Source organism: Saccopteryx leptura, chromosome 7 (genome assembly GCF_036850995.1).
Source record: "Saccopteryx leptura isolate mSacLep1 chromosome 7, mSacLep1_pri_phased_curated, whole genome shotgun sequence".
NCBI lineage: Eukaryota > Metazoa > Chordata > Mammalia > Chiroptera > Emballonuridae > Saccopteryx > Saccopteryx leptura.
Window position 1 is genome coordinate 33,180,275 of NC_089509.1, and position 15,248 is coordinate 33,195,522.

General features: G+C 41.8%; 1 protein-coding gene across 2 annotated transcripts in view; it reads left to right on the forward strand.

Annotated features, from left to right (window-relative positions):
- The first annotated feature begins 1,580 nt into the window (after positions 1 to 1,580).
- EPC2 (enhancer of polycomb homolog 2) overlaps positions 1,581 to 15,248 on the forward strand; it is a 131,825-nt gene continuing 118,157 nt past the window's right edge. Inside the window, exon 1 of one of the 2 annotated variants that reach the window (XM_066345434.1) lies at positions 1,581 to 2,038. In XM_066345434.1, coding sequence (XP_066201531.1) covers positions 1,886 to 2,038 — 153 coding nt within the window. In that variant the 5' untranslated portion in view covers positions 1,581 to 1,885. The remainder of the gene's footprint in view (positions 2,039 to 15,248) is intronic. The other variant, XM_066345433.1, reaches the window with a different exon arrangement.

Sequence of the window (15,248 nt, forward strand, 5' to 3'; positions counted from 1 at the left end):
TCAGCAAATCATTTCCTTTTCTCTGAACTAGGCAGAGTATTTATCAATTATTAGAAAATGGCGCCCTGGTGGGGTAGCTCAGTTAGTCGAGAGCATTTTCCAATAGGCCAAGGTTGCAGGTTTGATCCCTGGTCAGTGCACATACAAGAGTCAACGAATGAATGCGAGAATAAGTGGAACAATAAAGCCATGTTTCCCTCTCCCTCCCTCTCTCTCTAAAATTTAAAAAGAAAAATCCTCTCTCTCTCAAATAAATTTAAAAAGAAAAAAAAGCAAATGGTGAAATGCATTATAGTCTTCCCAGGAATTCTGTAAGAAAACTGGAATGCTTAAAGACTAACCAAGAACCTTGGCTAACGAGGTTGATATGAACAATTACTGGTATGTTTGAGTCAAGTTGATTTTCCCTCCTCCTCAGAAAGTTGTCTAACCAATTCAGGATAAGGCACTGTCGCCTTTCTGAACTCTCAGGGCAGTTATTGCCAGTACAACTCACTTGGTGCTAAGTCGTGTGCTACTGCCTTGTGTTAGCTCCTGTGTAGTTTTCTCCAAGTATTTCACTGCCTTTTGCTGGCATTTATCTTTCCAGTTGCCCCATTCTTCAACCATTTACGTCTCTTACTGCTTTTCGTCTTTCCAACCCCGTCTGTCATCCCTTTAACGTGAACCTTCCTTAAGGGCAGAAACTTTTATTTCAAACTTCTTTTCGTCTTCCACAGTACCCAATATTTTACACCTATCTGCCACTCGGAAATGTTGCTGCCTAAGTTAAACCTTCTGTTTAATTTTAAAGAACTTTAATATTGTTGAAATCTACAACGATATTAGTGGATAGAGAGCATCCACCATCCACTAAATAACTGTCAAGTTTGGGTGACAGGTTCAGGTGCACTTGTTGCATCCGGCAGCCTCGAACATTAACCCTCACTGCTGCCATTAGCATCCTCCCCGCGAAGGATGAGCACGATGCCTCACCTTGGAGAGATCTTTCGGTCAGGTACTAAAGAGAGGACGCGGGGGAGGCGGCAGGGACTGCGTGGGCTTGTGAGTGGGCGAGTCCCTGCAGGTCTGCACCCCTGCGGGCAGAAGGAAACGACCTTTCGCTCCTCCCGGCGATGTGCGAATGGGAGGATGCAAACCAGCCGGCGCGGGCGCCGTGGAGATAAGCGCTTTATAAGAACAGGCTCGGCGGTGGCCGTGACAACCCCGGCAGTGCCCCTCCTTTCCCGCTCGCAGACTCTGGTACACTCGCGGATTTCGGCGCGGCTGTTTTGCCCTGCGCCTTCCTCCCGGGCGCCTAGCGAGCGAGCGGGCTGTCGGGGCCGCGGAGGCAGAGGCGCACGCTCGGGGCGCGGGTGAACTTGCGCACCTGGCACCTGCCACCCGGCGAGAGCGCCGGCCGCCGAGCGGAGGACCGCCGCCCCCCCCCCTCCCCCCCAGGAGCCCGGGGCTGAGCCAGCTCCCGCGGGCCGGCCGAGCCGCGGAAAGAGTGGGTGGGCAGGCGAGGGAGGGGAAGGGAGAGGAAGGAGGGAGGGAGGGAGGGAAAGGGCGAGGCGCGTTCCCGTGGCGGGGGCGCGCTCTCGCGCGGGCTGCCGGGATCGCTCGCCGCCGCTGTGGTAATGTCCGCCATGTTGGCCATGGCGCAGGGAGCGGATCGGGCGGGCGAGCGGCGGATCTAGTGTGTGGAAGCGGCTGCGGGCGGCAGGGGGCTGTTTTCGGGCGGGTGGGCGCCCATGCTGTGGCCGGGGGCAGTGAGGAGGAGGAGGAGGAGCCGGCCGGCCGCGCTGCACTGAGGAAGGAGGTGGAGGAGGCGGCGGGAGTCCTCCCCCCCTCCCCACCCGCCCCGCCGCCGCCGCCCGGGCTGTTCCTGTAAGGCGGGGAGACAATGAGTAAACTCTCCTTCCGAGCGCGGGCGCTGGACGCCGCCAAACCGCTGCCTATCTACCGCGGCAAGGACATGCCTGATCTCAACGACTGCGTCTCCATCAACCGGGCCGTGCCCCAGATGCCCACCGGGATGGAGAAGGAGGAGGAATCGGTAGGGACTCGAGTGTTTATTACCCCCCCTTCCCTTCCTCCCCCCTCCCCTTTGTCAGTCGGGCCTCGCCATTCACAGCGCGCTTTACGCTCGCTGGAGGGCGCCGCTGTCGCTCCAACGCATGAGGCGCTACGCCGGCGGAGTAGCGTAAACCCTCTCGGCCGGCGCAGCGCCCGCCCGCGGCCGCCATGTTGTTGCGTCCAAGTGTTGTGATTAGCTCGCAGCGCCGCTTACGCTGCCGTAAGGGGGCCTTGCCGTAAGCGGCGGCCCGGAATGGCGCAGGGAATGTTCTGGCCGCACTTGGCGTAGGGCCTCTGTTTACCTCTTAAATTTGAAAAGAAAAATTAATTTACTTTCCTCCGTAGTGGGTTAATTAATGGGCTAGGGATCCTTTGACTGGGAAAGATTTGTTCTTCACTTTTAAATTTAGTTTTGCATTTGAAATGACTTACGGAAAATAAAACGCTTTCAAAACAAACATCTTCCTCCTAGCGAGGTAATCCTCATTCCCCTCCCCGCGCTGGTGCAGGGGGTGAGGCGGTGCGACACTGCGACGGGGGTGGCGGGGGCCGCGACTGCCCAGCGGGGTGTAGCGTTCGAGAGCCCTGGACCCGCTAGCTCGGTGTCTCGGAGGGAGCGGGACAGCTCTGCTTGCCTCGCTCGGAGCGCACCCGCTCGTCGCGCACACTTAGGAGCCCGGGATGTCCAGCGACGGGCTGCCGGCGTATGCTGTCCCATGCGCCTCCCCGAGAATTGTCATCCAAGGGGTGTCTTTCAGAAGTTGAGGACCTAATGCCTTTAAATTGACAGTTGAATTTTTGATAATATAGCGCATTTCGGCAAAAATGCTGCTTTTTCTCTCTGATGGGTTGTTTTGCATACTGTTGAATTTAATCTGGTTTGACAGTGTTTATGACTCGAGTGGTGTTACTTGTATGCGAAGTTCATAGTAACTGCACCCTCAAGAATTTCTTCAATGAACCTGCGGTCCCGCCTTATTGTCAACCCCGGGTGTTCGTGGATTGGTTCTCTAGCTTCTGTGACTGTCAAAAGAAGGCTCGAGATTTCTGTGATTGGTGTTCTCTTTTGACTATTAATATTGCAGGAAATGCTTTATGCCTTTCATTGGCTGCTCGAGTTCTGACCTCATTATATTACCCTGTTACTATTTTCTGTTCTGATTTAATCACAGTTCTCTTTGGTGTGTGATTGCTTGAAAGTTTTGCTTTTTCAGTAGAAAATGAATATGGCTGCATTATCAGGTCTAATATTAAACTTTTAAGTAAATAAGATGAAAACCCAATTTTATGCTGAAAGTTTAGAACTAAGTCATGTGGAAATTCTCTTTGTTTTTTGAATGAAATTTATTCCTTTTTCGTAGGAAAGATAATTAAAGTTATAGCGTATACAAGAATCCATTGAACTTGAAACAACAGAACTCTGTATTCTATAGTGTTAAATTTCTATTAGTGTTGTTTTATGGGTTTTGATCCCAAAAGAAACATGGCTTCAGAGTCTTCAAATATCAATAGTATTGTATGTAATTATTTGGATCCTATTATTTTGGTTTGGGAAAAACTTAAATCAAGACACTTGTTCTATAATGAACAGTTAGCCCCTGGAAGATACGGTACTTTTTTGCAAATAACGATCAGCGTTATACTATATTTAATTATTGCTTTAGGTCGTTTGTTTGCTGCATGTGTCTTGGTATTATTTGAATTTAGGAAGAAAATTTGCAGTTTAGTTAAATTAAAAAGAAATATAGTACTTCACAATTTTGTATGAGTACTAACTTTTTATTAAAACTTGTGGTTTTCAATCCAGTGCATAAGTACTACAGTTGGGTTATTTTCAGAACCCTGCTTTATCTACCCAGTCTTAAGGGAGAAGAAATCCAAATTCTGATAGAAGTGGAGTTGTAACCCATGACTTCTAGACTCTATTGTCTTTTCTGTTTCTCTAATGTTACAAGTGGAGGTTCTTAAAATTAAAACAAAACTAACCAAACCCTGACAGTTAAGATTTATGTGTAGTCTTTTGCTTCCAAAAATGTCTAAATGGAGTACTAGTTTTTTCTTTTTCTTTTTAAAATTAACTTACAAGTCAGAAGGCTTGTGCTTTCATGAGTGGCAGCCAATTCAGTGCTGGTCTTATTTACAGGATTTCTGTTATTTAATAGAATTATTTGTTCATTAAAAAAATGTTCTGCCTTGATAAGCAGTTCTAAGCAGCAGTAAAATATGTTTCACAAATGTCTTGTTTCATTTGAGTTGTATTTTCAATTCAGCTTGGATTGTCAGCACGTTTCTAATCACTTACCTTCAGATTGTTTAATCATGTAGACTTGTAAAATAAAAACCAAGAAAAACCTTGGCTTATGAATTTATAATTTTGCTTGACTTTTCTAAACTGTCCACAATATGACCATGACCCCTTTTCTAGTTGGTTGGCAGATCCTTTGACTACACTTAAAAACCTTACAGGACATACCCCTCCACTGCAATAAAATTAGGACTGTTTCTCTGTAGGGCTTAGACTGTCATTAGATTTTGTATAGTCATTGACTCAATTTTGAGTTACATTTTGATAATACTTAGATGAGGTAATCAAGGTGTTTCTTTTTTTGTAATTTTATTTTAATTATTTAAAGTTTTTTTTCAATTACAGTTGACCAGTATTGTATTCCTTTCAACATAATGGTTAGGTATTTTATATATACAGCATAGTGGTTAGACATTTATGTAACTTACTAAAAAAGTCTAGTACACACCTGACACTACGGTTATTACATTGTTATTGACTATATTCTCTATGTCAGTGGTCAGCAAACTCAATAGTCAACAGAGCCAAATATCAGTACAACAATTGAAATGTCTTTTGAGAGCCAAATTCTTTAAACTTAAACTATATAGGTACATACATTCCTTATCCAGGTAGCGCCTGCACGTGGTGTTTTGTGGAAGAGCCACACTCAAGAGGCCAAAGAGCTGCATGTGGCTCGCGAGCTGCAGTTTGCCGACCACTGCTTTATGTTGTTCTTGACATTCCTGTGACTCTCTCGTAACTGACAATTTGTACCGAGTCTAGATCTCTTTACCTTTTCCATCCAGTCCCCCCAGGCAGCTCCCCTCTGACAACCATCAGTTCTGTATCTGTGAGTCTGTTTCTGTTTTGTTTGCTCTTTAGTGTCTGCATATAAATGAAATTATATAGTGTTTTTCTTTGTCTTATTTCACATAGTGTAATACCCATGATGGTGAACCTTTTTATAAAAACCGCCCACTTTTGCAATGCTGGTCAACCTGGTCCCTCCAGGGCGGTTTTTATAAAAAGGTTCGCAATCACGGTTCTAGGTCTATCCATGTGTTGCAGATCATTTTTAATGACCAAGTAATATTTCATTGTGTGTGTGTGTGTGAGAGAGAGAGAGAGAGAGAGTGTGAGAGAGAGAGAGAGAGAGAGATTTTCTTTGTCTTTTGGTGGACACTTAGGTTGCTTCCTCATCTTGGCTATTGTAAATAATGCTGCAAGAAATCTAGGTATTCTTTGGCATTGGTAGCACTCTTATTACTGACCATATCATTCTCTTAGCTTTCTCTTTTCTTTTGGACATGCAGGCATCTTTTTTATTACTTTTTCTTGTTTTCATTGTGTTTTGCTTAAGATCTGCCAGTTGACATCTTTCTATAACTTGATCTCTGTAGTGCTCCTTATTTTACTTGGTTTAGGTCAAATATTGTAAACTTACATTTATTTAGAAGCTAAACAACCAGAAAGGTCAGGTGCCCAGAGCTTCTGCTACTGCCCCATGAGTTTTGTATAATGGTAGTTGATGTTTTTATATATCTCTTTTGCAATACCTCTTGTGCACCAGGTACTGTGACAAGAACTTTACATTATTATTTTATTTAACTTTTTTTTTTTTTTTTTTTTTTTTTGACAGAGACAGAGAGAGAGTCAGAGAGAGGGACAGATAGGGACAGAGAGGAAGGGAGACAGATGAGAACTATCAATTCTTCATTTTGGCACCTTTGTTGTTCATTGATGCTTTCTCGTATATGCCTTGACTGGGGAGCTGCAGCAGAGCAGTTGACCCCTTGCTCAAGCCAGAGACCTTGGGCTTCAAGCCAGCATTGATGGGATCATGTCTGTGATCCCACGCTCAAGCCAGTGACCCCACACTCAAGCTGGTGAGCCTGTGCTCAAGCCAGCGATCTCAGGGTTTTGAACCTGCATCCTCCATGTCCCAGTTCAAGCTCTATCCACTATGCCACCACCTGGTCAGACGTATTTAACCCTTTTTAAAATCAACTTTTTTGAGGTATAATTTACATACAATGAAATGTACCCATTTACAGTATAGAGTTTGATAAATTCTGACATATGTGTACACTGATGGAAACACCACAATCAAGATACAGAAACATTGTAAACACCCAAAAAGTCTCTTCCAAATCAGTCTCTTTCCACCAGTAGTACGGAGCAACCACAGATGTTTCTCTCACTGTAGATTAGTTTTGCCTTTTCTAGAATTTTGCATAAATGAAATCATATATACTTTATTGTCTTGCTTCTTTTGCTCAGAAAACTGCATCAGAAATTCATCCTTGTTGTATTTATCATTCCATTCCTTTTTATTAATAGTATCTCAGTGAACTTATATACCAGGGGTCTCAAACTCGCGGCCCGCAGACTAATCCACGAAGTTCAAAATATTTTGGATAAAATTAAGTAAGCCTAGGGGCCTACTTGTATTTTTCATTTCTCTAGCATCCTAGCTAGATATTAGCTTAGTTAACAGCAGTTGTGATGCGAACTACAGTTTCTGGTCGTTTTGTGACACTGAGTAAACTGCATGTACGATTGTGCTTGTTGTACTGATTTTTTTTTGTTTTCAACTGCAGTGAGAAAAGTGTTGCGTAACAGTTGCCTTTTGTAGACCTAGTGCGGCCTGCCGAACGGCTATGATCTTGCTCTGCGGCCCACATGCTGAGTTGAGTTTGAGATCCCTGTTATATACTATAATACAGGGCTGGGCAGAAGTAGACTTGCAGTTGTAAGAAATAATACTTTAAGAATAAACTGTTTTGTGTATTCCTACTTATGCCCACAACCAGTATATTTATCCATCTATTTGTGGTTAGGTATTTGAGTTGTTTCTAATTTTTGGTTTTCACTTAGTTCTTGTAACAGTCCTTTGAAGTGTTGTTGTTTCTATTTTATAGATGAAGAAATTGAAAGGTCTCACTGCTAGTAACTGGCAGGGATAGAAATGAGACTCTTCAGAGTGACTTCTTATAGAACCTCAAATTATCTTATGAATTATTACTAATTATAGTTTTTGTAAATAATACATTTTTTATAATATTAGAACCCTCCCCAAAATGATATTGATTTGGTTGAAATATTAAATTAGGCCCTGGCCAGTTGGCCCAGTGGTAGAACATTGTCCCGGTGTATGGATGTCCTGGGTTTGATTCCTGGTCAGGGCACACAGGAGAAGTGCCTGTCTGCTTCTCTACCCCTCTCCTCTTCTCTTTTCTTCCCTCCCTCTCTCTCTCTTTTCCTCCCTCTCTCTCTCTTCCCCCCCCCCCCTTCCTACAGCCATGGTTCAATTGGAATGAGTTGGCCCCCAGGTGCTGAGGATGGCTCCATGGCCTCTGCCCCAGGCGCTAAGAAGAGCTCAGTTGCTGAGCAATGGAGCAATGCCCCAGATGGGCAGAGCATCGCCCCCTAGTGTGCTTGCTGGGTGGATCCTGGTTGGGGCACATGTGGGAATCTGTCTCTCTGTCTCTGCTCCTCTCACTGAATAAAAAAAAAAATTTAGTAAGAAGTGTAGTTTTCTTCTAGCTTTGTTCTTGGCTTTTCAAATTTCCTCTTTTTTCATGTAAGTCTGTTAATTTTGCTTTTTCCTATGTTGGTACCATTACCTACATGTTTATTTGTATCCTATGTGTATAATAAATTTGTGGGAAATTATTCTATTTTGTTATTTAGATATCCTTCTAGTAGAATGTAATCTCTATAAGGGTAGGGATCTTTCATGATTTGTTCCTTAATATATTTCAGTTCCTGTAACTGTGCTTGGCACATAATATATGCTTGGTAAATGTTTACTGAGTATTGAGTCAGCTTCTATTTCTTTTTCCTTTTTGTGACAGAGATACAGAGAGAGGGAGAGACAGGGACAGACAGGAAGGGAGAGAGTTGAGAAGCATCAATTCTTTGTTGAGGCACCTTAGTTGTTCATTGATTCCTTTCTCACGTGTGCCTTGACCAGGGGCTACAGCAGAGCAAGTGACCCCTGCTCAAGCCAGCGACCTCTGGGTTTCAAACCTGGTTCCTTTGTGTCCCAGTCCGACGCTCCATCCACTGCGCCATGGCCTGGTCATGCTATTTCTTTTTCTATACCAAGAGCTATGTTTTTGTGAAACACCAACTGTGCGGGTGTGTGTATGTCTGTATGTAACTCATTGGCAGAATTTGGTAGGTTATTCTTCCAGAGATTCATTTTGGTTTCTTACTTTGATGTACTGTGTGTACCTGAATTCTAATGTTTTATCTCCCTTGAGTTAGAGGACTCTTTAAATACAGATTTTTTTGTACATAAGTATGGTTGCAGTATTAGTTTTTGTCTTGTGTTATTTACCCTTCTCTTAGGTATATGCAGATTTGTGTAAGATCTCTTTACACTAGTGAACCAAAATCTACAGGAAGTACATGATTCCATTTATTTTTAAAGAAAAATGTCAAGACTGATTAAATTGGCATTTTTTCCCTCGTGCTAATTGCCTGATTTTTGGCATTTTAATATTTTAAGTGACATTTTGAATGATACAGTAAAAATATATTCAATCTTTCTACCATTTCAAAGGGTTTTTTTGCACAAGTATATTTTATGTTTCACAATGAGGGGAGAGTTCTGGAGAGGATATAAAATTCAATTTTGTAAACTGATAATTGTAAAAACATTAAGCATTTTATTCTTTCAACAAAAGCAAGTACCAGCCAGGTATCATCTAAGTGCCAGATGTTTCCTAAATAAGATATTGAGAAACTATTTAAGGGGATCTGTAAATCAGTATGTGTAAGGCTGTATGCTGAGGTGTTGTTAGGATTAAAAGACTATGAGACAGATCTTCACTTCAGGGAACTTGAATCATTGAGGTCAAAAACATATCTGGAAAGTTAACAGAAACTACCAGGGTAATCAGCCTTGCAGACATTAAAAGAGCATTAGAAAAAGTTAAACGTCAGTGTAGTTAAGAGAGTAAGAGAACACTGTTACTGGAATGTTTAGAGAAGGCTCCTTGGAGAGTGATTTAACAGTTTGGGCTTTTAGGTTTGGTGTATGTTGAAGCAAAGATGTAGTTCAGAAATATTTAAAACTAGCTATATGGATGTCCTCTAGTCTAGACTAAAGGAAAATTCATGTAAAATGTTTTTTAACCTGGTATTCCCTTGCTGATAGAAACCTGAGGAGGGTAGCAGTCTGTCATTTCTGAGTATGTCATTCTTTTAGCACTTTTCTCCTTTTTGGACTTGCAGATGTCTTTTATTCTTTTCTTCCTCTTCCTTTCTTTCCTGCTATATTTGCAGCACTAGATACTGTTTAGAACATAGAAGGCACTCAGTCAGTATTTGGTGATTGAATCAATAAAATTGTTGGAGTAGAGATTAGGTTGAAAAAAGGGTAGAATTATACCAGATTATAGTTTTGAATTGTAGGCCCAGCAGTTTGAAGGATGGTGTAGAACAGGGGTAGTCAACTTTTTATACCTACCGCCCACTTTTGTATCTCTGTTAGTAGTAAAATTTTCTAACCGCCCACCGGTTCCACAGTAATGGTGATTTTTAAAGTAGGAAAGTAACTTTACTTTATAAAATTTATAAAGCAGAGTTATAGCAAGTTAAACCTATAATAATAATTACTTACCAAGTACTTTATGTCGGATTTTCGCTAAGTTTGGCAGAATAAATCTCTATAAAACAACTTACTATAATTAACTCTTTATCTTTTTACAATACTTTGGTTGCTCCGCTACCGCCCACCATGAAAGTTGGAACGCCCACTAGTGGGTGGTAGGGACCAGGTTGACCACCACTGATGAAGAAGAAAGAATTGAAGTGCAAGTGTGAAATCTGTTTTCTTAGTTTTAGTTCTGTTAAGTGGCCACATGATCTGGGGAAGTTGCATACTTTCTCTGAGCCTCAGATTGTTCCTCACTACCATCTCAGCTCATGTTTATTGAGTGTGTGTTAGTGAGTGTATTGCGCACGTGTTAAACTCAGTAGATGGTTTAGAGCTCATTATAGCACTAGTATGAGTGGCTTCTGTTATCTTTTTTCCAGAAGAAGAACTCAAGGTTATCCCTACCTAGACTAGAACACCGTAGAGGTGACATTTGAACTCAGGCTCTCTGGGGCATTGCTTCAGGGCTATCTTCACCACTGTACTGCTTCATCCCTAAAATGAGTGCATTGAGAACTAGATGATATCCAAGGTTTGTTACATCTCTGCTCTTGTTTGACAGGTGGGATCATTGTTGGCTTTCAAGTAACAGAAACCAAATTTGGTTTCTTTAACATTCCTGGAGGTAGTCTCACAGACACCAAGGAAGCGGTGAACAGTCAAGGTTTGGGAAGGCCAAGAACCACGGCAGCTTTGGGCCCTTCAGCAGCAGGTGACACCAATGTCACTAACAATTCCCAATCTATGGGAAGTAGTATAGGATAGTGGTTAAGTACATGTGTTCTGAGCCGGACTGTATGGGTTTGAGTCCTCAGACAGGTTTATGGGGGGTGTTTTTGACATCTGGTTTGTACATAGCTGGTTGTTTGGGGCTGACATATAAGGCAGTTTATTAATCAATCTTCCCACTACTTTCTGGTAGCATTTCAAGTGAAATAATCCCAGAATTATTCTTTCAACAAGAAAGAATAGTTTCCTCTCTCAGTTTCCAGATGGGGGCTGTTGCCTTTGAATTGAGCACTATTATCCAAGGTTTCTTAATCTTGTTGTGACTTGGACTCCTTTGGCTGTCTGGTGAAGCTCCTCAGAATGACGTTTTGAATGAATAAAATAAACCAATTATATTGAAAGTTATTAATATTAAAGCACTGTTTAATGTATGTATTTGTTAACACATTGATAACTGGATCTAGAGTTTGGTCTTTTTATCTTAAATTTGAAGTAGTGATGAGTATGAACAGTAGGTATTTCAACAAGTGCAACCATTGTGACAATTAAAAAATCTATGATTTCTGTTGTGTTGTTAAGTATTACTAGTACGACTGTGGTCTACTGCCTACATTTAGTAATTGAAGGAAATGTTAAATATGTTAGAAGTTAGTGAATTAAAAGAAAGGATTATTTTCTCACCCAAGTCTGGCAATCCCTCAGGTCTTTCTTTGAATGTTCTGGGGATTTGTGACCTGTGGTTCAGAGTCCCTCAGAAGACTCTCCATGGCCCAAATGACAATCCCATTCTGTGTCATTCTTGTCCCAAATATGTAGTCAGGCTACAAACTTGATTCCCATTGTTTTAAAAAAGATGCTGCTGTAAACAGTACAGTATGTTATTTTCATGTCTAAGACATTGTCTAGCCTTTTTTTCTTATTCAATTACAGCCTAGTGATTAGATAGTCACATACTTTACAGAGTGGTCCTCTTAATAGTTTAACATTTCTAGCTTTATTAAATTGAAAAATAATAGACCCACATGATTTAAAAATAATTTAGTAACAGAAAATTATACACATAAAAAGGTAATCATCCTTCCTTCCCTCTGTCCTCAGACACTGTACAGGTGCAGCTGTTGTTAGGTTGTGTGTGTACCGATGCCTATCCTCTTGTATTCATTTTATAGGTGAGTGATATGTGTCCTTATTCTTAATTTCTTCATCTACAGTCATAATGTCAGATAATTTTGATTTTACATTTCTTACCTTTGAAATCTCTGAGAAATTGAGAATTGGCAAAATCTCTGATGAATTGTTTAGAGTTTGAATGTCAAACTGTAACCTGTTGTTTCCATGTAGGAATTTGGTTGTCAGTAAGCCTTGCATTGGGCATAGACTTTTATTTATTTTTCTATATATAAAACATTAAAGTTAGATTAACTATTGATTAAGTGACATGTCTCTGTATTTTTTTTAACAATTATAGATGGCCTTAAATAGCAACTTGGATCAGGAGAGCGCATTGGTAAACTGGATGTTCCACACTCTTAGACTTCCAATGTAGTTTGTGATATTTACATTCAGTGACTAGCTCCATGTACTACCTTTATATCTATTATCTGGTACAGTGAATGAGATATGGTAGCTGCTCACTAAACATTTGCTGACAGAATGAAAAATATCTGCTATTGTCCTTTAGAAATGGACATAAGGGACGTGATTTGAACAAGAATATATATGAAGTCATGTCATAGCTAATTGCGTATAATATACTATTGTATTAATTTAAAAAAATTTTAGAGAGAGAGACCGGCAGAAAGGGAGAGAGATGAGAAGCATCAATTCATAGTTGCATCACTTTAGTTGTTTATTGATTGCTTCTCATATGTGTCTTGCCTGAGGGGGCTCAAGCTAAGCCAGTGACCTCTTGCTCAAGTCAATAACCCTTGGATCATATATGTATGATCCCATGCTCAAGCCAGAGCTTGTGCTCAAACTGGCAACCTTGGGGTTTCAAACCTGGGACCTCAGTATCTCAAGTCAGTGCTCTGTTCACTGCACCACCACTGGTCAGGCTGGGTTAAATTTTACAAATTAGTTTTTAAATTATGTCCATATGCTAGAATGCCATAGATTATTTTTTGTTTGGTTTTTTTGCTTTGTTTTTGTAGACATATCTTTATTTTTTATAATGGGAAGTATGTATTGCCCAGGAGAGTTGTTAGTGGGTTGAAAGATTTTTTGTGGTCTACTGTAGATTCACCTTTTAGGATAAGATGCTATTTAAAGATTCTCAGGGGAAAAAAACTTTGTGTAATGGAGAGGATGGCCTAAAGAAACTGTGCTGCTTGATTATACAAATAATGTGTAGATTTTACTTATTTTGGTTTAAAGCACAGGGGTCACTCTCCATCAAGAAACTAAATAGTTGGAAGAAGCTTGTCTATTCAGGTGCTTCAATAGGGTAACGGTAGTAGTTACCCTTCAGTTTTATTTGAAATAGCCTCAGCCGTCTTAGCAGAATTTACCAGGGCTTTCAGAATACCTCTAAAAGAAATACAGAAGATTTAGGTCAGTGATTCTCCAACTTTGGCATGCATCAGAATCACTGGAAGGCTTGTTAGAACACTGATCACTGGTCACCATATCCAGAGTGTAGGTAGGATTGAGTAGGTCTGGAATGGGGCCCAGGATAGTGCACTTTTTTTTTTTTTTTTTGTATTTTTCTGAAGCTGGAAACGGGGAGAGACAGTCAGACAGGGGCGACGCTCTGCCCCTCCGGGGCGTCGCTCTGTTGCGATCAGAGCCACTCTAGCGCCTGGGGCAGAGGCCAAGGAGCCATCCCCAGCGCCCGGGCCATCTTTGCTCCAATGGAGCCTTGGCTGCGGGAGGGGAAGAGAGAGACAGAGAGGAAAGGGGGGGGGGGAGAAGCAGACAGGCGCTTCTCCTGTGTGCCCTGGCCAGGAATCGAACCCGGGACTTCTGCACGCCAGGCCGACGCTCTACCACTGAGCCAACCGGCCAGGGCTGGATAGTGCACTTTTAACAGGTTCCCAGGTGATTCTGATGTTGCTTGTCCAGCTACCTCACTTTGAGAGCCACACAGTTTAGGAGAGAGAATAGTGGTTCTCATTTGGCCACACATCAGCTTTTCTAAAGTACATGTGTAGGCTTTATCCTAGATTTATCAACCAAATCACAATTTATGGCTGGTTCTAACTCTAGGTAGGAATAAAGGATTAGCATGTGTGTTCATGATCCCTTCCTGTCTGCCTTGCCATGTTACCATGCCTTTCAGGGGTTCTTCTTGTGCTTTATTTCATTAGCTTTCAAACTTTTTTTGTATGTGTATAACTGATAAGAAGTACGCCCTGACACACACACACACACACACACACACACACACACACACAGATATACAGTGGATTTTCATTTTTTGCAGTAATGTTCTACACCTATAGAGTTGCTGTGAACCATGAATGACTAGACTATCACTTCTAGAGGAAATACAGGGTTAGGTTCCTGTGAGCCTCTGGTCTCTATTTTTATCAACCAATGAATGCATATATAACCTTGTTTTATGTATGTTTCTGTTTAAAAATACTTTATATAACAAATACTGTTGATTGACTGATATTGAACTTTAAGCTACTGACACTGTAACTCATGCTTGAATGACTTGTCTAATACAACATTATCTCTGTAAGTCATATCACAGACTTCTTGTGCTTAGGAAACACTACTTGGGAGGAGCAGGGAGTGTAAATGATCAAATCATTTAAAAATTCAAAAAATATGGCATTAAATAGACTATTAAAAAAGACAAAATAGAAAGTTTTCAGTTCTTTTTGTGTGTGTGTGTGGTTTTTTTTTTTTTCTTTGTATTTTTTCTGAAGCTGGAAACGGGGAGAGACAGTCAGACAGACCCCCGCATGCGCCCGACTGGGATCCACCCGGCACGCCCACCAGGGGGCGATGCTCTGCCCCTCCTGGGCGTCGCTCTGTTGCGACCAGAGCCACTCTAGCGCCTGGGGCAGAGGCCAAGGAGCCATCCCCAGCGCCCGGGCCATCTTTTCTCCAATGGAGCCTTGGCTGCGGGAGGGGAAGAGAGAGACAGAGAGGAAGGAGAGGGGGAGGGGTGGAGAAGCAGACAGGCGCTTCTCCTGTGTGCCCTGGCCGGGAATCGAACCCGGGACTTCTGCACGCCAGGCTGACGCTCTACCACTGAGCCAACCGGCCAGGGCGAAAGTTTTCAGTTCTTAATAAATGCTTCTGGTTATTGAATGAAAGTTAAGGCATTTCCCCCCTTCTCTCGGGTCCTTAATTACCTCAGATTTTTTTTCTGGAATTTGTATGGATTGTTTTAATATGCATTGATCTGTGGATCCGTTTTTTTTTTTAATTCAAATGGATATCTAGTTATCCAAACACCATTTAAAAAAAAATCTTTTCTCTCTGGTTTAAGATGTCACTTTTATCATATTTGAATGTCCTTAAGCATTTGTGCTTATTTCTTAACTTTTT